Genomic DNA, 24,734 nt, shown 5'->3' on the forward strand with positions numbered 1-24,734 from the left:
AGGATAGTTGATTGATACAATTGATAGATAAATTCAATAAACAAATAAGATGATTTATAGATAAAGATATTTAACATCAATATAAATACAAATAAATAAATAAATAAACTTGAATGGACAGATAAACAATTGACAAATAAATAAATGAATAAATAGGTGGATGAATAGATAAACAGTTGATCGATAAATGAATAAAATAATAATTAATTAATGTGAACGGCCAGATAAACAACTGACAAATAAATAAATAAAAATTTAGGTGGATGAATCGATAATGGATTAATTGAAAAATAAATAAATGTAAATGGACAGATAAACAATAGATAGGATAATAGACATTAATAGATTCATTAAATAAATAAATAAATAGGTGGACTGATAGATAAATAATTGATTAAATAAAGAGAGAAATAGGTAGATGAATAAATAATTGATTAATTGATTAATAAATAGCTGGAAGTTCCGATAAACAATAAATTATTTAATGAATAAATAAACCAGCTACTCTCTAAATAGCGTACTTGGAATATGGTCATCCAACAACAAACTAGTTCATTAGTGAGGTCCACTAGCTTTAGATTTTCTTATTTATTTACGTTTTGATATTTTTAGCGGCCTTGCTTCATTAGCGTGCTTTAGTCACGAGTCGGCTTGCATTTCAAAGAAGTTACAGAAGCCATACACATGGAGACGGATATCTTCTAGATATCTTCAATGAATAGTTGATTAATATAAGTCAGACGTATAATATTTCTGTTGCTGTTTTCTAGCGTAAATCATCTGTTAGCATGCTAAAAACACCCCTGCTGCCATGGTAACGGGATTATGCGTTCATGCGTGACCTGTGAACTCTTTTTTGCAGCGGTCACGAACACTCTCTTCCAGATTCTCCAGCTGATGCTTCACTTTCTCGTACTCTCGTTCTGCCTGCTGGCTCTTCCTCCTACACACAGATGATCAGATGAATTCATGAATTCATTACATGAAACGTTCAGTCAGACGAACACCTCAAGGGCATTGTGGGAAGAGCAGATCTTCTTTGTAACCTGTAGCAGACGACGGAGATGGCGATAATCAGCAGCATGGGAACGACCACCGCCGGGATGATGATGGGCAACGGGAGATTGTACCTCCTCTCGTACCGAACAGAGCCGACCATCCACTCGCCATTGCCAAACTTAATCTGAGAGGGAGAGAGAGAGAGAGAGAGAGAGAGAGAGAGAGAGAGAGAGAGAGAGAGAGAGAGAGAGACATACTGTATTACGGATGGATGGATGGATGGATGAATGAACAGATAAATAGATGGATGGATAGATAAATAGATAGTTGGGTGAATTAGCAGATAGATAAATACATACATTGGAATTGGATGGATGGAAATAAACAAACACACCAACAAACTAATAATAATAATAATATAATAATAATAATAATAATAATAAAACAAAACAAAACAAAATAATATATATATATATATATATATATATATATATATATATATATATATATATATATATATATATATATATATATAAACACAAAAAATATTAATATATTAACAAACAATTAATAATAAAATATAAAATAATATATAAAAATGTATTTATTTTACTTTGTTTAATAACAACTATTTATAAAAAGTAAGGAATATAAAGAAACAGATAAATAGATGAATAGATAAATAGGTGGATGGATATTTAATTATATATATATATATTAGGGATGCACGATATTGCATTTTGGCCGATATTCGATATGCCGATATTTTCAAACTAATTTTGTCCGATGCCGATACTGATACCGATATATATATACACATTTTCCCCCTGATATATTTACACTTTAATTTTACTGAAGAGAAATCCAAGTCTCTCTTCTGTACTACCTTTACCGTATTACACTCATGTGTTGTAGATAAGGCAATACACAAGACAAACAAAACAACATTTGATTCTACCATAAATGTATAATTTTACAAATGTAGACAGACATTCACCCCTGAAAAATAGGCAAATTATTTCACTTGGAGAATAAATGATATGCCAGTGCCACATTTTATTTTTAAGTTCAGACTTCAAACTTCAGTCCTTAGGAGTAAAATAAATACAAATACATTTTCAAATAAAAAATTTACATCTTCTACTTGAACAGGTTTACCAAATGCTTCCCTGTTTTCGGTGCTGATGCGGTGGTGACCCGTTCATGTAACATGTAAGGGTGGCGCTGCCAATAAAGCAACTAAAAGCTTGTCACAACGAACCGCAAAAGTAATGATTATGAATATGTCAAATATAGCAAGGAGACATTTTAATTGTTTATTAATAAACAAGTGTTTTCTGTGTCGGCTGCAAAGATGAAGTTGACGATGACTCGCGATCTTCGCAGTAGTGAACGCGCCAGAGAGAAATGCACATTTCAGATTACATAGTTTTCTTTCGTTTTGAATTGTTCTGTTTAAAAATATGATTTCAAGCGTTCTGTAGATAATAGATATATTTCTCAGGTCTGAGGCAAGTAGGCTATGCTGAGTTTCGTTTCATTTATGAGACAGTTCAATCGCGGGCGCCTCCGTGTCGTGATATCTATTATCTGCTTTACTTTATTATTTATTAAATCCAGGCAATTGGTTGACGAAACATTGATTAAAATTAAGATACAATTAATACAAAACGAAATTCACTTAGAAAGGCTTTGTGCTTTCTGTTTGAGGTCTCTGTGAAAGTTTTAAAGCAGTCTCTTTTAGTGCCGCTTTCAGAGCGCTCACGTCCGTAACGGAGAACATAGGAAACACGCCAACCTATCGGCAAGGCTCATCGGCAGAAATTATCATACCGATGCCGATGAGCGTTGACGAAACATTGATTAAAATTAAGATACAATTAATACAAAACGAAATTCACTTAGAAAGGCTTTGTGCTTTCTGTTTGAGGTCTCTGTGAAAGTTTTAAAGCAGTCTCTTTTAGTGCCGCTTTCAGAGCGCTCACGTCCGTAACGGAGAATATAGGAAACACGCCAACCTATCGGCAAGGCTCATCGGCAGAAATTATCATACCGATGCCGATGATAGTCATTTAAAGCTTTTATCGGCCAATACCGATGTTGTGCCAATATCATCGTGCATCTCTAATATATATATATATATATATATATATATATATATATATATATATATATATATATATATATATATATATATATAAATAAATAAACTAGATGAATAAGTGGACAGATAAATAATTGATAGATGGACTGATGGATATATGAATAAACAAAAACAAATATTTTTTTTTAAATATAAAAAGGATGGCTGGAAGGATGGATGGATGGATATGTGGATGGATATGTGGATGGATGGATGAATATGTGGATGGATGGATGGATGAATATGTGGATGGATGGATGGATGGATGGATATGTGGATGGATATGTGGATGGATGGATGAATATGTGGATGGATGGATGGATATGTGGATGGATGGATGGATGGATGAATATGTGGATGGATGGATGGATGAATATGTGGATGGATGAATATGTGGATGGATGAATGGATGGATGGATGGATGAATATGTGGATGGATGGATGGATGGATATGTGGATGGATGGATGGACAGACAAATATGTGGCTGGAAGGATGAAAGGATGGATGGATTTATGAATATGTAGCTCAAGGGATGGAAAGATTGATGGATCTGTGGCTGGAAGGATGAAAGGATGGATGGATGGATGGATGGACAGATGGACAGATGGATGGATGGATGGTTGGATAGATGGATGGTTGGATAGATGGATGTATGGATGTTGTTCTCTCACCAGTAGGTCCAGCGGGTCAGAGCCAGTGTCTCTCCTCAGTCTCTTGGATCGAGCTCTGGGTGCGGTGGAGGGCGGGTCCAGGAATAGTTTATCCTCCTGTAGTGTGTTGACGTTACACTGAACATCCCCCACAAACGCCTGCGCCTCCCTCGCCGTCATCGCGCTGGAAAACCCCCGACCCTGAGACACACCAAACACACGTTTACCGGCATGAAACCCTGTGTCTGATTGACAGTGGAGCGGATACTCACGGTGACGATGATCATGCTGTTTTCAGTGATGACAGTCTTGCTGAGGGGGTCAAACGTCGGGTCAGGATGATACTGGAACGGCGTCAGCTCCGTCTGGAGGTTATCCAGCTGCACGTACGTCCTGAACAACTGAGACTCGTTCACCGCAGGGGACATGAACATGATCACGCTGTCGTTTTTGTGCGTGAAACCCTCGACAAACTGAGAAAGAGAGAGATTGATTTTGTCACTTCTGTAAATTTAACTCTCCTCAGTTTTCTGACTCTTTTCCCAGCAGCCTTTGCGAGCACATGGACCAAAAAGCCCTCAGAATGTGAAACCATAGAGGAACAGATTTCATTGCTGCTGGGAAATCTATTGATATTCTGAGGGGGAGCAGCAAAAGTCCCTGAAACTGGGGGCGGAAAAATCTGTTAGATAGACAGATGGAGAAAGAGCGATGGAAGAAGTGAGACCGCTTGAGAAAGGTCTGGAGCACAAAAGCTCCTCCTCAGATAAGGGAGATGAAATGAAGCGTTCATCAAGTTTTTCGTTAGATAAACGCTTGTTTAATCTCCGTCTCGTTGAGCGCTTCAGATCAGAGAAGCTCTCGTCATATCATTCAGAACCAGAGCAAGTCATGCAAGACGGAAACCCAACAGTGAGAAGAACAGATGAAACGAAAAACAAACAGCAAGTGACGTTTCCCCTGAGAGCCTCTGAAGGTTTCTGGCACTCACCTCCTCTGGGACGCCCTGTTCGGACCATTCTCCAGCGGACGCCACCACCCTGATACTAGCTTTCTGGACCAGGTCAAATCCAGAACCGACCACTAGGATTTTTCTGCCACCACTGAAATATACACACAATCATAACACAATAATGTTTTTTTTTTTACTAAGTTTGAGGTTACACTGCTAAAGGGCATCTATCTATCTATCTATCTATCTATCTATCTATCTATCTATCTATCTATCTAGTCATTATTTATATAAAAAACAAAATAAGTGATATAAATTATTATTGTAAATATCTAAATAAAATAACATTTTGTCTTGTTTATACAGTATGATTTTGTCTCTAAATAAAATAAATTAAATACACAAAACTATATATAAAATATTTATAACTTATTCTATACAATTTAATTATACAAAATAATATAGATATTATATTACAGATTTAAATATGTATAAAAAGTTAATATAAAAAATAATAAAAAATAATTTAAAATATAGATTCAGAATGTTTTATTATAAATATACAATATATAATAATAATAATAATAAATTATATTAAATTAAATTAAATTAAATTATATAAATGTTATAATGTTATATACATTGTACAAGTTAATAATACAAAATATATATAAAATATAAAATATATATTAAATTTTAAAAAAATATATATAGAAAAAGTTAATATATAATATGATATTTATTTTGTATTATCAACTTTTTCCATATATGATTATATTTTATATTAAATTTAAAAATACAAAAGAGTTAATATACAAAATAATAATAAACTAATAAAATATTCATAATATGAATATAATAATCATAATACTAATCGTTTTTTATTGGTATTTAACAAGACAATACATAATGGTACTTTCAATGAAAAGTTAAAAAAAAATTACAGATTGTCTAAATTTAAACCAAGGGGAAGGAAATTAATTAAATAAATAAATACACACATTTGAATTATACATATACATACAAATCTATATTAAATACTTATAAACATTGTAAACATTATACAATATATACAGTATGTACAGTATATATATATATATATATATATATATATATATATATATATATATATATATATATATAATCTTATTTATTGAGATAAAAATGTACTTCTCAAAATATTAAATATCCTTCTCAAAATAATATCTACATTCTTCCCCCCTACAACGTGCATAAGCAACGCTTTTATCGCTTGTTTCTGCTCCTCCTTCACCTGTGTTTTGATCTGGAGATTCAGTACTTTTTCAGAAGTTGCATAATAGCAGTCTCTAACGTATAACAGTGAAAACATGGAAATCTGGAAAATTCCTTCAATGGCGGGGAAAGAGTTAATAATTCAAAAGTGTACAAATGAGGGTAATGATGTAAGAATGGCTTTGTGTGGCAAGGAAAATATTGGATTTTATTGGATGGATTTTCTGGCAAACAGAACTGACCAGATGAAGCTGCTCCTGGGCTGATGGTCAGACACAGAGGGGTTGCTGAAGAACTGAAAGATCGTCTTGATGCTGGTTGTGGTGTGTTTGCCGTACTGAACTCTGACGTCGAGGCGAGCTGACGGAACCGTATCGCCCAGATACTCAGACAATTTACAGGTGATCTGATCTCCAAAGCTCTCACTAACACAGAGGAAGATGAAAAAATTAACCCAAAAATGGAAAATCTAATGAAAAAGACAATTTCTCATGATGCACTCACACTCTGCAGGGCACGTCACCCACGAAGATCTGAAGGTCTTCTTTTGAAGCTGTGTTCAAGCCTATCCCAGTAATAGTCAGGACGGTTCCTCCAGCTTTAGGACCTCGATTAGGAGACACATTTTGTGCTATGGGGTCCTACAGAAACAAAGATCATATTTAGGGGCGTTTACACTACACCGTTTTCAACTAAAAACGGGAAATGCATTTTGGTCGTTCATTTACACGACGACTGCGTTTTGTGAGCCTGAAAACGCAAACTTTTGAAAACGGTACCATTATCGTCTCGGTTTAAACTACAAAAATGTGAATTTGTGAAAACGGTGACGTCATGCGCATGTGTATTACATGTTCAGTGCGTGCGTTTCTTTACAAAGTGACATCGCCATCTACTGGCCTGGCATGCAGGATTTTCGTGAAACCGTTTGAACGGGGATAATAATGATGTGCACAAGAGCTGCAAATACCCAGCAATGACAGATGTGTTCTATGCATTACCATTTCATTGTAATGATTACATAATCCCACGAAATGTATCTGCGCGCTGTCCGAGACCCGTCAGTCTGTTGAACAAACACATACCCTCAGCATCTCCCTGTGGGAGCGACTGAGACAGCCTATCTCCCTGAAAAACTGATGCAATCATTTCTGCTCAAGCCGTCAGCCGCTGATAATTGTAACTCTTGCAGGAGCATGTGACCATTGACCACACACACCAGCCCATCTCTACACACACCAGAGGCAGAGAGCTCCCGTTGACTCACACAAACAGTGGCAGCCCTCTGGATTGGATCTCAAGTGGAGTTTCACAGAATTAGTATGTGTGTAGTGCATGCTGGGTAATGGAGAATCGTGACTCACCCTGTAGGTGAAGCGGACCGTTTTTGTGGATACGCCTTTTTTTCCTCTGCCCACCTCTATTTCCACCTCTCCGGTTCTGTACAGTGTCACCGGCCCAATTTCACACACCACGCTGCCAGACAAACAAACACAAACAGGCAATTCTTTGTTTTATACAGGTTGAAACTCTCTTCACATCCTGATAGAAATCAATAATAGAAGTGGTCTAAATATTAAAACATGTAGGCCTACATATATCTTCTGTGGAAGTCTCAGGACCAAAAAATGTTCGTCCAATCATTGCATTCGGTCCGAATCCAATGATAGGATGTCATATCTGCCTGTCAACATATGTATTTAAGGTAACGCAGCAGAAGGATGAAAGGGAAAAAAATGTATGCTGCATTAATTGCGTTAAATATATATATATATATATATATATATATATATATATATATATATATATATATATATATATATATATATATATATATATATATATATATATATATTTACAATCATAATATAACAATTATATATATATATATATTTTTATTTTATTTTATTTTATATATATATATAAATAAATATAATAAATACTATAAATAAAATAGTAAATTAATACATTTAGAAAATAAAAAAATACATGTTCTATGCTTACTAACTAAATGTTTTTACAAACTGAAGGAAGAGGTGGAATAATTTGTTTGTGGAAATCCTCAGGTCGACCGTCGATGAAGCTTAAGCTGTATTCAACCTGGAACATATCTTCAACCCTTAATGGATTCTAGACAAGGTCAAAATGAGCAGAAGACAAGATAACCTAGAACATGCCAAAAAGATGCTATTAATTATCACCAAACCCACAGATTCCAGACTCATTACCTCTGAAATGTGCCAAATCAGAAAACTGATCTTCTGTTGCCCTGAAATCTGGACGGCAACCTCCCCAGACAGACTCTTCTGACGGTGATCTCTCCGAGAGCTTATTTACCATTCTGAAGCCAAACTCTCCTGCTGAAAGATCCTTTTCAAACTTGCTAACAGCCAGACAAACACTCAGTCAGGCTGAACGCTCACAACAGAATTGATAAACCCTGATGTAGAATCACTGACTCAGCCAAGCCTGACATTGCCTCATCGTTGTCTCTGAATCTACACAACATGCTCCGTATTTCAAAAACATACAAATCTGATGTTGTCCTACAAGAGGGAACGCAAGGGCAAACTCATTTAATATTCCATGGATAGACAAACATAATACAAAGCCTTGAGCAGAACATCTAAAAGATTTTTGATCTGTAGCTCAAACAGTAGAGCGTTGGTGCTTGCAACGGCAAGGTCATGGGTTCGATTCCAAGGGAAAGCAAGAACTGATAACAATGTACATGTGTACCTTGAAATGCAATGTAAGTTGCTTTGGATAAAAGCATCTGCCAAATGCGTAAATGTAAATTATTTAGATCATTCTTGAGGGGATTTTTACATGTTCGAATTCTGGGTAATTATTTTTTTATTAAGCTTTGAATGAACCAGATTTTTCAAAAAGGACGTTCGCTAAAAAAAAAAAAAAATCAGGCCATTTGGCACCACAGAGATCCGCACACTCAAAGTCCAGCAGAGATTTCATTTTATAACAGCTTGTTCAATACCGAACACAGTTTGTGGAAGAGTTTATGAAAAACGTCCACGTTTTTATAGGAAAAAAATGACTAAATGTTTATTTTTTGTTGGGGTCTATAGGTTTATCAACAAGTATAAACCAATATATGGTTCCAAACTTGCTAACTTGTACTGAATGTAAGCTTAATTTAGGTTAAATTTGCAAACCTGTTCATATGTCTGTATTTTTTTTTGCATACATTTTTGCATTTGTATAAATAGTTTGTTTAATTATATATTTTTTTTTTTAAGTTTACAGCTAGAAAAAGACTTTTTTTTTTTGCATTTTTTTGTAACAGGGTTGCAAAATTTGCGATTCTCATATAAAATGACACTTACTGCAGATTAATAAATAAATATACACACACACATCAATCTGTTTCTGAACACTGTTCATGGAAAGTGTCTCAGCTTCGGTTGACGTTACCTGGTTGAGACGGAGTACCGTTCGCGCAGGTGTTTGCACGGCACTCCGGCCACGGTGATGTTTTTAATGTCGTCCCTCTGAACGCCCAGGTTCGAGCCCTTAATCGTCACAGCTATTCCTCCTTTCAGCGGCCCGTATCTCGGCGTGATCTGAAATACATTATAAAAAGATCCTAATCATGGACCGCTCTGAGAAAAGACCACAGAGATGAGCTGAGATAGCCAATCTCACTAAAACAACAGTAAAAAAATGATTTATTTCTATTCCCATCATGATCTGAGGTTTTCACCCTCAAAAATGAGAAAATAGAGAAGGAGAATGAGAGAAGTTATAAATTATTGCTTGAACTTTCTGAGCTGCGTTTTGAGTATTGACGATTGTTAAAAGCACAACATGAACTTGGAAAAGGTCTCGTTTGTCCCATAAAAGCCATGATTCAGGACTCACGTCAGTGATCTGGGGGTCGGGACACTCCTCCAGCTCTTTAGAGGCACAGAGCTGGTCGTACACACACAGGCTGGTCTGCTTGCACCACACACACTGATATTTGGGGTCGGCGTTCTTACACAAGCTGCAGTCTTCACGTCCCAGAGAGCAGTTATACAGAGTGACTGAAAGACAACAAACATCATTTAAAGCCATTATTGTGTTAAATGAGAAAATGACAGAAAGTAGCTTTAGAAAGAAATCGTTTTTTTGATTCAACATATAGTTTATTATTATACATATATATACATATATTATACATAATTACACATTTATTGCAGCTCAGAGGTGGCATTAATGCATTTCCACAGCATTTACAATATGAAAAACAGACAATATTGTGTCTAAAATATGAACTATTGATCAATATCACATTCTTCAAAATATCTTCTATGTTCCACAGAAGAAAGCAAGTATGGGTTTGGAACGACATGAGGGTGAGTGAAAAGCGAGTGAGAGCGATTACCACTTAGACTGCTGTCGATCTTCTTTCTCGTGTGTTTGTCTCTTACATGGAACAAAACGTTGGTCTCGTGAGCTTTATCAAAGGAAAACTGGAAGAGAGATGAAAGGGCGAGTCAACACCGACGGTTCTCTCCTCCACATTAAAGACTAGAGATGATTTACAGGCTGGACACTTTCCAACAGGGGGAGCTATAATCTCAAACTCCCACAAGAGCCGTTGAAGAAGTGTAGGTTGGTGAATCTTTATGTTGGTAATTGGTTGTGTATCATTTAGCAGGAGTTTTGTATACAAAAATATTTACAGTACAGGAACAACATGAGGAAAAATAAAGAGAGAGGAACTGAAGCTAACCACATATCCGCTGAAAGAGTAGAAGGGTCCCGACTCTGTCTTGACATCTTCCTCAAACTTCATCAGCTCCGTCCCGATGGTGAAATCACGATCCTAATGAGTCACAATTCAGAAAACATCAACTGAAACATTTATTCACAGGTAAGAGGACAGGAAATGATGGAGGAAGCCGGACTCAGATCCGTATAGAGGAAAACTATAACCAGATTATGAATAGACTGCCAAAAAGAATTTTCTCAATCAGTATTTGTCTCTTGTTGTCCAGAAAACATAAAAAAAGACAAACTGACTTGAAGCAAAATCTTTAAGCAAAACATAATGACTTTATGACAATACATGTTGAAGTTTATTTTTTATTGCCATTTTTCATAGTTAAAAAATAAATAAATAAATGAATAAGTATATATAATTATACATATAATAATAATACTAATAATAATTATTCTTATTCTTGTACCTTAAAAAAAAAATTCCAATGGATATATGATCTGAAAACAAGTCTTAATATTAGGGATGTTAACTAAGCATATTATTTTAGTGTGATTAATTATATAAATAAAAAGTATTTTTATTATTTCAATAAATAAAGTCTTTGAATTATCGTAATTTGGAGCCTTTTCTAAACAAATGTTAATATATGCTGATTTTATTAATTATTTAAAAACATTTAAATATTTTATTTTATTTATATTCTGTAAGTATCACGTATTTAATAATTATTTATTATTTGTGATTATATATAATATTATTTGTAATCAGATTACTTATAATGATCATATTTTATCTACTTAATATCTTATGCAAATTTGTTTTGGAAAACAAGATACTGACAACAAAATACTGATGGTTTATTTTATTTTTTAAATTTGTATTTTATTTTTATTTATTTATTTATTTTATCCCTAGTGACCTTGAAGAAGACATTTACTGTTAAAAGGAGGCCGGGAAGTTTAACTCACCTTGTACGGGTCCAGATTGATGCCCTCAAAACTGATCCGGGTTTTGTGTCCGACCGGGATAAGGACGGGATCTGGGTTCTCGAAGCGTGGACAGCTCTTGTTCTAGAACACAGAAGATGGAGAAATCGGTTCTGCTGTACAGGAAAGTCCTCATCTACGGCAATCTTGTGAGCGATTCTTAATTTACATCCAACATAAATTAACGAGCGTCCATTGAAACTGGAAAAACTCATTAACCATGAAGACGTGCATGAATGAAACCGTTTATTTACAGCTGAAATATATCCTCATTGACATTGGCGACTGTGTCTAATTGCATATAATCCATTTTTTCCCCATCCATTTGTATTTTTCTTCATTTTGCTGATTCAGCTAATATGTTTCACATTAAAACTTTCTGAGTAAAGTCATTTACTTTGTGTCCACATTTCATCAGCCACGTGTGACTGTTCCAGGAAACAGCAAATATCAAACAGTGTGGAGGCCATTTCTGAAATTGCTGCCACTGGATATCAATAACTCAGCTTTATGCTCCAAGAAACGGTTTAAATAAATAAATAAAATGTCTGGACCAGTTGGACCTGGTGTTTGAAGATGAGAATCGCATGAAACTAATCAAAGCGGCCCAATCAATGGTGCTGATAGCAGACATACATCACCCGGACGTTTATTCAATGTCTGCTTTTTCATACATGTCATTTTTAGCACGTTTCCTCATCTGCAATACTTTGTAAAACACTTCCCATCTAAAGTTAGAATGACATTCAGAAGATGTTTTTATTTTTCTAACACACATTCCTGGTCTTATTGAAAGAAAAAGCTATTAAATGCATGAATAAACAACTTTTCATTTGAGATGACATCCATCTTGGGCAGGGAAACTAGCCAAATGCTTGTCGTAACGTAATTCATAACTTAAATTAAACAAATTAGTTCAATCAAATTAACTTTTATGAGTATTTAGAACTTTCTTTTTCTTTTGAGTTCACAGAACTGACACATTTACAGTAATCTGAATTGTTTTATTGTTTTGAGTTTCATGAACTTGTTTCTTTTAATTTAGACAAACTTAATTTTAACTGAAACTGGGCTGGGATTTATTTTTCCAAGCATGCTTTGCCATGGCAATCGAAAGGGAGAGTAAATGCTAAAATTAAGTGTTATATAAATGTTTTTTTTTGTGTGTGTGTGTGTGCAAGATTAATCTTAATTAGGAGATTTCGTAGTGTTTCATGTTTTTCTATGCTAATTAGAAGATTTTATGTTATGTGTTTTTTTCTTTTTTTTTGGTGAGTTACCATCATGGTGATGAGCGTAGCACAAGCTTAGTTTGAGAACAGATATATGTTAAAAATCTATATTGTCATACTCATTCAGCAATTGATATGCTATGCTGATGCTATCAAAGCATTGTGTTACCAATTAACAAGTTAGCATTTCCTGAATTAGCTAGTTAAAGCTCACTGCAAAAAATGATCAGTTGACTTAACTTAAAAAAGGTGAAAAAATCAGTTGCCTCAAAATTATTAAGTAAATAAACTTCAAGTGTAATTGAAAATGTAATTATGTGGAATTGTCCAGTACACATAACTTAATTTTTTCAACTTTCTTCACTTTTTTTAAGTTAAGTCAACTGATCACTTTTTACAGTGTAGCCAAGTTTCCACTACTAAAAATATTTAGGTTGAGATTACATGATCATTTTAAGTTAAATGAATGAACGAGCTTACTAAAATATTTCTCAAGTTAAGAGCAATTAAACTGTATATTAAACTGTCAAGTAATTAAACTGTCAAGTTCACATAACTTAATTTTTTCAACTTTCTTCACTTTTTTTAAGTTAAGTCAACTGATCACTTTTTACAGTGCATAGCCAAGTTTCCACTACTAAAAATATTAGTTGAGATTACACGAACGAGCTTACTCAAATATTTCAAGCTAAGAGTAATTAAACTGTATGAGTACAAAATAAAATTCTGCCAGTTCTGCTTACTCAAACTTAAAAATGTTGATGTAACTGATCACCTCAATTTTTTTGAGTTTTGCTAACTTGTTCAGGTTTACAATGTTTACATCCCTGCTGAATTGAAGTATTCATTTCTTTCTTTCAAAAAACTTTTGAACGGCAGTGCACGTGTGCTAACTGGGCGCGTGTAATAGACAGCATTACTGATAAAAAGAAAGAAAATGGTGCATGTGAGCTCGTTTGACTCTCATCTCAGTACCTGTCTGGGTTTGATTATATTGGCGCCGGTTTCTGCGTCGCTCAGATCCGTGCAGGTGTGAGCCGCAATATTCCACTGACATCCCCAAGCGCTGCTCACACAGGAAGTGCATCTGCGGAGAAACACGCGCAACCATTAAACCAGAGGTTTCCAGTTAAATTTTTCATCAGTGTGTAAATGTTTGGAGTAAAAACATATAGTCCCAGTGCACTTCAAATAATACTCATTCATCAGCAATGTCCCAGAGCTCTTAAAAAACACAAGGAGAAGGGGAAAAAAGAGATGAGAGATCGACTTTCATGTGTGATGAATGAATGAGAAACGAAAGCAATTTCCTGCTCTTGGAGAAAAAAAAACGTAAGCAAATTCAATTCCAGCTTCAGTGATGCATTACAATTTATGAGTAAACCTCATCGTTACAGATGCTAGTATTCATTATACACACAGTGGTGTCAGCACAAAGCGGAGACACACACACACTCGCTGACAATAGAAGGCGAGACGGCAAACGTACGGTGTGTTTTCTGCTTTCCGGACTGCCGCTGCGCAGTTGTAGAACTTGTATTCGCTGGACGCGACCTCCACGCTTCTGTTCACAAAGATGGAGACCGAAACAGCCACGAAATCTACACAGACACAGCGGGTCAGATTAGCCAATCATAGCAAAGGTCATCTGCACATAGATGTCTTAAAGATACAGTAGCAAAAACAACCTGAGGGTCAGCGAGAGGATTAAAAAATGCTCATGAAACACTAAATTATGATCTATCTTTGGTGCAAGAAACCTAAATAGACTAAAAGCACCATACAAGTAATTCATATGACTACATGAACTAAATTCCAAAGCTTTGCATGAGGAACAAGCAGAATTTGAAACCATATGGAGTTCACAAATCGGACAGCTCCAGTTTTCGGGTTCAAAGTCATATGGGCTTTTTAATGGTGATTTTTGCTCTTTTTGTAGCTTGACAGATGTGGTTGAAAAAACAGGAGTGCAACAATATCTCCTTTTGATTTTCCACAATAAATAACAGCATTTGAGTTTGAAAAAACATGTAAATAATAATACTACTAATAATAATAATACTAATAATAAATTTTTTCATAAGATGTAAAAAAAATATTAAATGTATGTATTATTAACAATATATGTTATTGTTATTATATAATTAATTGTCTTTATTTAATTTAAACCTGCTTTACAAACTTGCTAAATTATATGAAGCCAACTAATAAATAAATAAATAATTACATTTTAATTACACAATAAAACAATAAATAGGAACATTTATTATGAACAATAAATTGTTTTTATAAATGATAATAATAACATTTATTATTCATTACAACTAATACATATATACATATAACTATATAATATACAGTATTTAGTAATAAATAAATAAATTAATATTAATATATATATATATATATATATATATATATATATATATATATATATATATATCCAAACAATAAATAAAATATTAAAATAAATATTTTAAAATAGTTCTTTATAAAATAACTAAATATTATATACCAGTAACTACAATTATTTATAGAATAACTAACTAAAATAAACATGTAATTAAACAGTGTGTAGAGAGTCTGATTCAGATTTCATGTGTTGTGATGGTGACGTACCTTGGTGTGCAGGTGTCGGGGGTATATGAGACTGTTCAGGTAAACGGCAACTGATTCTGCCGTCCACCATCCTGCCGTCGCTGGGATAAGAGCCAAAGAGACAGCCGATCCGGTCGGAGTCTCTGAGGATCGGCAGCGATCGGACGTTTATCTCAACCTGAGGGACATTTGACAAACCCTGAGCTCACACAGTTGTGCTGATATGAGAAATAAGCAGAACAATCCTTCATTTCAATCTTTGAAACCAATACATAGCATTTCCTTTTTTTTTCTTTTTTTTTTGCCATTTTAATTTAGAATTTTTGAAAGAAGCTCAATGTGTTAAGGTGGAACTTCTAGGCTATGGCTTCATAAGATAAAATATAATACTTCTCGTCATTCCATAAGAATGTTCTTTTACAAATAACTTCTAAACATTTCTCTCAATAAAACAGCTAGAATGGTCCAGTTAATACACACATGCCATAATCAGAGAACGTATTGCATTGAAGTGCAAAACACAACGGCAGCACCTTTAGAACAGAATTCTAAACGTGCCATCAGCGCCCGTTGTGTTTTCACCGTCTGTTCACCAATATGGCCTCATTGTGTGGGAGTCATGCTCAGCTTTTCTCATAATCAGTGCTGAGCAGTCTGGTTTAAAAATAAGACTCTGGTAATTGTGTCCGCGACACTCGGGCTGGTACCTGCTGGGACTTCAAGCAGCTGAGATTTGGCGGGTGGAAAGAGATGATTTTCACACACTGTTGGTTTGGACTCCACAGCCACCCGTTCTTTTCCTCCGCACGACTGCACTCCGAACGCCTAGTGCATCTACACAATCAATAACGCATTAAAACACAACGCTTCTCGTGCAATTAAATACGACAATATTATAATACAACACTTCAGGGAAAACATGATTTTCTTTACAGTGCATTTATGTATTCTGTAAATAATATAATAAGAATCATTAATCCAATTAATTAAATTTTATATATATATATATATATATATATATATATATATATATATATATATATATATATATATATATATATATATATATATATATATAACAATTGTCAATTGTACAATAAAAATAATTAATTCAACAAAATTTTGAATAATAATAATAATAATAAAATTATATATATATATATATATATATATATATATATATATATATATATATATATATATGTGAATATAAATAAATATAAAAGTATATTTAAATATATATAATATAAGAAATGTAACAAAGTAAAAAAAAAGATTTATTAAATTATATACAAATAAGATATATACACATAACATCAAAATGATTAAAAATATGTAAGTATTATTTATGGTTTTTAAATTACTTATTACTTACAATAAAAACCTTCATTCAATTAATTCAAATGTAAAATAATAATTTTTTGTATTAATGTTTATGTTATAGATATATAAAAAACCCAACAATATAAAATGAATAAGAAGTGTCTGTAATACTGAATACATATAAGAAATAAGTGATTTTTTTACAAAGAATCATTAAATTATATAAAAACAAAATATACATAAATAATCTCACAATCATTAAATATAAGCATTTATTTTTTAGCTTTTTGTGTTTCTATCTATCCATCCATCCATCCATCCATCCATCCATCCTCTCTCTCTCTCTCTCTCTCTCTCTCTCTCTCTCTCTCTCTCTCTCTCTCTCTCTCTCTCTCTCTCTCTCTCTCTCTCTCTCTCTCTCTCTCTCTCTCTCTCTCTCTCTCTCTCTCTATATATATATATATATATATATACCCCCTCAAACAGAATTATTTTATATTATTATTATCATGTTATATATATATATATTACTCATATATATATATATATATATATATATATTACTCATATATATATATATATATATTTATATATATCTATATATATATATATATATTACTCATATATATATATATTTTTTTTTTAATTATTTATTTATTTATTTATTTTTTATACTATTTGGCAAGTATAGTGGGAATAGACAGGAAAACAGTGAGAGATGGAGGAATAGGGACCCATTGCTGGAATCAAACCTTTACCTTCCATATGAGCACCAGGATGCCAAAGACAAATGCCAAGACACTATTTTAAAAATGTAAAAAAAAAACTAAAAAAAACGTAGGTACCTTCCCTCCAGGACACACCAGCCACAGTATGGATCTCTCTGAGTGACGCAGGTCTGGCAGTCCGTCTTCAGATGGCAGGCCTGTACGGGCACCTTCGTGATCTGCATAACCACAGAATCATAAAATGATTCAAATAAAGCTGGAATGCTGTACTGACCAATCAGCATCTAAGAATGCAATGCAAAACCAATCACAATTCAGTAGGCAAATTATAATGATGCCATCACTGTTTTAAAAAGTCACAAAGAAAACTTAAAACCATAAAAAGTTAGGTAGTTTCTTGAAAAGTATGAAGTTTATACTGAAAATAACTGATCTAAACAAAGCCTGTATGTGAAGTGGTTCAAGCTGAATTAATTGCAGAAAATTACAGAGAAAACGAAAAACAAGAATGATTTCAATACATCACCGCCTCATAAACACTGCAATTACATCAATGTATGGTCATAGACACAGCAAGACGTACACTATACCAATGCCTTCAAACTGCATTAAAAAAATTATAATGTATATTTTGGTAACAATAAAAGGCACTCAAATAGGTGCAATCATGCGTTTCCAGAGGTTGAGGCGGCGATAATCAAAGAGCTACTACTGAGCGCACCGTCTGTGATAAATGACTCCAGCCTCGTACCTTTTTCTCAGTGGTGATGTACAAGTGCGCCTTGGTTTTGTCAAAGAAAAGGTTCTTATTTACATAGCCGCTGGTTTTGTAGCCCGGACCGGGGTTGTACGCCTCTGGCTGGCTTGATAAATGTACCTGGGTAAAGAGAGAACAATAGAAAACCACAATTAAAGAGTCGAGCACAGTAAAGAACACATCTGTCATATTTACAGACCACACAAAACCCCCTCACCACACCTGACAACACGTCAACCCTCAACTAACAGCCTACAAGCCACATAATGACCATAAAACCACAGCTCCATTCACAGGGAACTCACAAAAACCTGCATCCGGACTGGTTTTTATCCATCTATCATCACTCAATGTCATCTGTCTTTCCTCCAAATAATCAGCTCTAACAAAGCCTTTTTATTTGAGTGTAAGAATTGGTCTCAAGTTGAGAGAGCTGTTCATTATTTCTAATATAACATCTAACAGGTTTTAGTTGTGTCTGAGGTAGCGAGGGGTTTCGTCAGTGATATCTTTTTCTCTTTCATCCCTCTGTCAGAGATTCGCCACGATCACCCACCAATTCCCTCACCTGCCAAAGCCTAAACTCCAGCTTTGTGACACGCCTGCTAATTCAGGTGTGTGACATCAGGTAGCGAGCTGCTTGTAGCGGTTCACTAATTGGTTGTCTCAAATTTCCAGAGATGTTCGTTTCCTCAACATTTCTTTAACAATGCCTAACATTCTGCTCTAGTTCCACGTCCTCCTACGGACTGTCAATTTTTGGTTATTTTTACATTGTGGAAAAGTTAGTTTAAAGGGTTAGTTCACCCAAAAATGAGTATTGTGTCATTTACTCATCCTCATGTTGTTCTCATGTCATTTACTCATCCTTATGTACTTGTCCTCATTGTGTCATTTACTCGTCCTCACTGTCATTTACTCGTCCTCATCTACTCATTCATCCTCATTGTGATTTACTCGTCCTCATGTTGTTCTCCTGTCATTTACTCGTCATCAGGTACTCGTCCTCACGGTGTCATTTACTCGTCCTCACTGTGTCATTTACTCGTCATCAGGTACTCGTCCTCACGGTGTCATTTACTCGTCCTCATGTACTCGTCCTCACGGTGTCATTTACTCGTCCTCACTGTGTCATTTACTCGTCCTCATGTTGTTCTCCTGTCATTTACTCGTCATCAGGTACTCATCCTCATTGTGATTTACCCGACCTCATGTACTCGTCCTCATTGTCTCATTTACTCGTCATCACTGTGTCATTTACTCGTCCTCATGTACTCGTCCTCATTGTGATTTACTCGTCCTCATGTACTCGTCCTCATTGTGATTTACTCGTCCTCATGTACTCGTCCTCATTGTGATTTACTCGTCCTCATGTTTTTCTCCTGTCATTTACTCGTCATCAGGTACTCGTCCTCACGGTGTCATTTACTCGTCCTCACTGTGTCATTTACTCGTCATCAGGTACTCGTCCTCACGGTGTCATTTACTCATCCTCACTGTGTCATTTACTCGTCCTCATGTACTCGTCCTCATTGTGTCATTTACTCATCCTCACTGTGTCATTTACTCGTCCTCATGTACTCATCCTCATTGTGATTTACTCGTCCTCATGTTGTTCTCCTGTCATTTACTCGTCATCAGGTACTCGTCCTCACTGTGTCATTTACTCGTCCTCATTGTGTCATTTACTCGTCCTCATGTTGTTCTCATGTCATTTACTCATCCTGATGTACTCATCCTCATAGTGTCATTTACTCGTCTTCACTGTGTCATTTACTCGTCCTCATGTACTCGTCCTCACTGTGATTTACTCGTCCTCATGTTGTTCTCGTGTCATTTACTCATCATCATGTACTCGTCCTCGCTGTGTCATTGACTCGTCCTCATGTTGTTCTCACATCATTTAGTCATCCTCATGTACTCGTCCTCATAGTGTCATTTACTCGTCCTCACTGTGTCATTTACTCGTCCTCATGTACTCGTCCTCATGTTGTTCTCACATCATTTAGTCATCCTCATGTACTCGTCCTCATAGTGTCATTTACTCGTCCTCACTGTGTCATTTACTCGTCCTCATGTACTCGTCCTCATGTTGTTCTCGTGTCATTTACTCTTTACTCGTTTACTTGTCCACATGTACTCGTCCTCATTGTGTCAGGTACTCGTCCTCGTTGTGTCACTTACTTGTAATCACGTTGTTCTTGTGTCATTTACTCGTCATCCGGTACTTGTCCTCATTGTGTCATTTACTAGTCCTCATGTACTTGTCCTCATGTCATTTACTCATCCTCATGTACTTGTCCTCATGCTCTTTACTGTGCAATTATAATAAATGAGGACTTTTAATATTCAAAATGATTGATCTGACTCTACTGATACTGTTGAATGAGAACTAAACTGAACTGGACGATGACATTTTTTGCAGAACTGCTTTATAGATGAAATTAACTTAATAGTTGATGATCTTTACAACCGAACTGAATCAACACTGAACTGACTTCAGCTGAACAACAGCCGAAATTCATAATTTTCCTGTTATCTTCTAATCTTTTAAGCTTCAAAAAGACACTAAAGTGTCATAAAAAAGTAAACATGACTTTTGCACCATATTTCAAGTCTTCTGAAGTCATACAAAGGTGTTTTTTTTGTTTTGTTTTTTTTTAAGTAATTTGAGCTACTGCATTCGGTCAATTACAAGAACTGAATCAGATTTTTAATTTGTTTATATTTCTTAAATTCATTGTGATTCTTGTATTCATTGTAAAGCATTTTGGTCAACCTCGATTGTGTTTAAAATTGCTCTATAAATAAACACAGACTGATTGATTGATAGTTTTATGATGACTTTTTGTCATTCTAAAGCTTGGCAGCAGCAGGCCTCATTTACTTTCATTATATTGAAAATAACTGAACAGAAACATTAATCATTTGTCTTCCACAGAAGACAAAGCCATACAGTACAGGTTCAGAATGACATCAGGGTGAATAAATGTTCATTCTTGGGTGAACTATCCCTTTAAATTAATAGTTTATAGTTCACATTCAAAAGTCATTCTGCATTGTTTTTCTTACATACAGTAACTGATGAACATCTAGAACACATTCCTACTTGCTTATAAAGCGGTACGACCTCAACTATATGGGTTATAGCACCTCAGGTGAGGGTTTGAGCTCCTTGTGAATGTAGTTTCCTGAATTTAACAGAACTTTTCTCACCTTGATCACCTCTCCAGCATTGTGGCCCAGAAAGGCAATGGTGTGATCATTCTCGACAGCCACGGCCACTGCGGTCAGCAGGTTCTGCCTGATGAAGACTGGATTGGCCTTCAAGGCAAACTCCTGCCGACTGGCCAACGGAGATGGAAGAAAATCGGCTCCACACTTATACTGGTTCACAATGTCTTTCTGCAAGATAACAAAGAGTAAAGGGAAACAGACACTTAAATAAACATGAAATGTACTAAATGTACTTTTTAAATATATGTTCCTGTACTTACTGTCTTGTTAATCTTTCATCAAAATATAATTTGCTCTGACTCAAGATATTTTTTTTACAATGTCTAAATGTTTTCTTGTATTTTCTTTCAGTACATCACAGAAGTAAAACGGGTTGAAAAAGAGCACATTTTGTACATCTCTACTCTTTGGGTGCTGTATGTTAAGCACAAAAGTAGCAGCAGTTTTCTAAAACACCATTTTAACTGGGATAATTTCAGGACGCAAGCAGCGGTGAAATCACTCAAAAAAAGTGGGGTTCTTTCAAAAGGAAGCATATAAAAAGAAAGTGTAATAGACAGATAAGCAAGTTACATATTAGTTTATTACACTAATGTGTTTGATATACTATAGAAGCTAGCAAGCAAAACGTATCCAATATAAAGCTAAACACAATTTATTTTCATTTATATGTTTGAGGGAAGATTTCCATTTTCCTTTATTTCCAAATAAATGACGGATGTCGAAGCAGAATAATAAAAAATTAACTTCAGACATTTCATGTCCTTTCAAAACCATGAACTGACATTTAAATATTTGGTGGAGGCTTATAATACATACACTGTTGGGTCTATTAAAAAAGCTTAACATTGTTAGTTGTTAAACTGCAAAGAAATGCGTATCAGCGGCCAATGAGCTGGGGTCTACATTCAAACAAATACCGGTAGTGTTGCTGTTAGCAGACTGCACCGCGCTTTCAGAAACCCTCCACCTTCCCCAGCTCTACCTGTATAGATCTGCTACAGGGGTCATTTCATATATGTACATGTGCAGCAGCTACATGTCTTACATGCTCACAGCAATGTCTGTGAATGTATTGGCAGTAGCAAGTTTCGGTACTTGCTATGCAGCAGTAGCGTAGCAGATCTGTTCCACCAAGACCAAATACCTTAACATTGCCATATCCATTAATTAACATGCCAATCTCTCAGAGAGTTGTCATGACACAAATAACTTTTCAGCTTCAAAACAGGCATTTGTGTCATTGATCAATGTTAAGAAAAGCTACTACTTACATCGTGTTTGACACATGGTTCGTCTTTACTGGATGTGTAGGGACTCTCCACAACTAATCTGTCGTCAATCTTGCCGTTGTCCGTGTAGCAAGCGGTAACGATGGCCAACAGTTTCTGGTTGATGTTTTTAAGGGGGTACATACACAGAGCTGATTCAGTGGGGCCTTCCTCTGAGCTAGCCACCACAAACAGGACTTTATCCCATTCCCTGATATTCCCATACTCTCCGGTTTCAGACATGGCCTGGGCCAGCTCTTTCCCCGGCTCGGTCAAATACGCGGCCTGGACTTTATTGTAGCGATTCTTCTGGCCGCAACTAAGCTGAAGCTCCGTGTACGAATAGTAGTGATTGTCGTTCTCGCAGAGGCGCGAAACGAAAGTAAAGTTCTTGTTGTCCGTTCCACCGAGAGTGCGCGAAAAGAGGAAATAGACAAAGTTGTCATTTTTGAAGGCAAAGCGGAAGTCGTGCAGGTACTTGGGCACGAAGGGAACTGCCTGGACCGTAGACGCCTCAATGATGCTCTCGAACACGACCCAGTCGCGATAGTTCTGCACGATTCTGGTGCTGATGAGTTTTGAGCTGTCCATGCTCCCGTAGCCCTTCCCGACCAAAAAGACGTTGAATGGTTTGTCATCCAATTCAAGCGTGGCCATGACGCCCACCACCGAAACGTGCTCTTCAGTACTGGCAGCATAAGTCCGCTCCCCTTTGCTGTCGCTGTAGTATATCTGCTCTTTGACATTGGTGAGGTTGAGCAGAGAGCAGATTCCTCGGTATAAACTCCCACAGACTATCAGCGACCCGTTAGCCGAATGAACCAGCAACAGTTTATTGGTGTTGTTGGTGTCTTTCAGGTCTTGGCAAGTAGACACTGGAGGTGTGCAACCCCTCGCATCTTTCTTGGGCCCCGTTTCAGATCTGGCCTCAATGTTCAATGAAGAGTCCAATTGATAAATAGCATTGACCGCACCGAGGTAAACACGCCCGGTCTGGGAGTCCTGTGCCACGTTATTGATGGGCGTGTCCGTGGAAAACTCGAGTATGGGGTCTTCGGGGGGTGCAGCGGTTACTTGTAGCACCAGTAGGACCGCTGGTAACCAGGTGGCCATTGCTGTAAAAAGAAAGAGTTTGAATTAGGATAAATGACAAAATGCAAAGTTCAGATGTTGGGGTGTCGGTCAGTATAAAGATGTCAACTCTTTCCCCACGTTTTTGATAATTTTCACAAAAATTTAATGGCCCCCAAAATATTTTGTTGTATGAATATCTAAACATGCAATATATCAAAAGAAAGAACAGTGCCTCTGCTTTTATAAAAAAAAAAAACATTTTATTCTAGCTTCAAACATTCCTTTTTATCAACACTAGCACCCCCTACTATATAACAGTGAAAAAACGGGAAGCCGTAAAATGCCGTCAATGGTGGATAAACGGTGTCTTATAAAAGACAGAAAATTCCATCAATGGCAGGGAAAGAATTAATTAGTATTGCTTGCTAAGTTAGACATCACTAGACATCAATTGTTCATACACTCTAGAACCCTAGAAACCACCCAGAATACCCCAAAAACCTACTAAAACATCCTAACCTTAACCTAGAACAACCTAGAAACCACCCAGAACATCATAGAAACTCCCTAGAACATCGTAGCAACCCCTCAGAACATCCTAGCAACCAGCAAAATATTCATTAACAGTGTGCACAAAGTTAAGGCACAAACCCATTATGGTTACAACAGTTGGTGAAGGTCACTACAGGTTGGCTTGACCAGCGTGCTCAATCTCTCAGCCCATTCATCCCTTCGGAAAAACGTTCTTCAAATTAAAAAGCCTAACGAAGCTCAAACCTGGGCGGCTGTTTTATGATGTTAAC

General features: G+C 35.7%; 1 protein-coding gene across 2 annotated transcripts in view; it reads right to left on the minus strand.

Annotated features, from left to right (window-relative positions):
• Positions 1 to 24,734, minus strand: part of plxnb2b (plexin b2b) — a 153,645-nt gene that overhangs the window by 16,032 nt on the left and 112,879 nt on the right. For both annotated transcript variants that reach the window (XM_084094826.1, XM_084094827.1), the window contains 21 exons: positions 22,861 to 23,972; positions 21,566 to 21,754; positions 18,344 to 18,469; positions 17,710 to 17,810; positions 16,249 to 16,375; positions 15,563 to 15,719; positions 14,433 to 14,544; positions 13,919 to 14,030; positions 11,694 to 11,795; positions 10,735 to 10,827; positions 10,384 to 10,471; positions 9,879 to 10,042; positions 9,432 to 9,580; positions 7,364 to 7,475; positions 6,504 to 6,640; positions 6,242 to 6,424; positions 4,785 to 4,896; positions 4,066 to 4,266; positions 3,815 to 3,994; positions 1,047 to 1,183; positions 843 to 943 (listed from right to left, as the gene is read on the minus strand). In XM_084094826.1, coding sequence (XP_083950952.1) covers positions 843 to 943; positions 1,047 to 1,183; positions 3,815 to 3,994; positions 4,066 to 4,266; positions 4,785 to 4,896; positions 6,242 to 6,424; positions 6,504 to 6,640; positions 7,364 to 7,475; positions 9,432 to 9,580; positions 9,879 to 10,042; positions 10,384 to 10,471; positions 10,735 to 10,827; positions 11,694 to 11,795; positions 13,919 to 14,030; positions 14,433 to 14,544; positions 15,563 to 15,719; positions 16,249 to 16,375; positions 17,710 to 17,810; positions 18,344 to 18,469; positions 21,566 to 21,754; positions 22,861 to 23,970 — 3,793 coding nt within the window. In that variant the 5' untranslated portion in view covers positions 23,971 to 23,972. The remainder of the gene's footprint in view (positions 1 to 842; positions 944 to 1,046; positions 1,184 to 3,814; positions 3,995 to 4,065; positions 4,267 to 4,784; positions 4,897 to 6,241; positions 6,425 to 6,503; positions 6,641 to 7,363; positions 7,476 to 9,431; positions 9,581 to 9,878; positions 10,043 to 10,383; positions 10,472 to 10,734; positions 10,828 to 11,693; positions 11,796 to 13,918; positions 14,031 to 14,432; positions 14,545 to 15,562; positions 15,720 to 16,248; positions 16,376 to 17,709; positions 17,811 to 18,343; positions 18,470 to 21,565; positions 21,755 to 22,860; positions 23,973 to 24,734) is intronic.

This window comes from Abramis brama, assembly GCF_963993115.1.
Source record: "Abramis brama genome assembly, chromosome: 20".
Classification (NCBI taxonomy): domain Eukaryota; kingdom Metazoa; phylum Chordata; class Actinopteri; order Cypriniformes; family Leuciscidae; genus Abramis; species Abramis brama.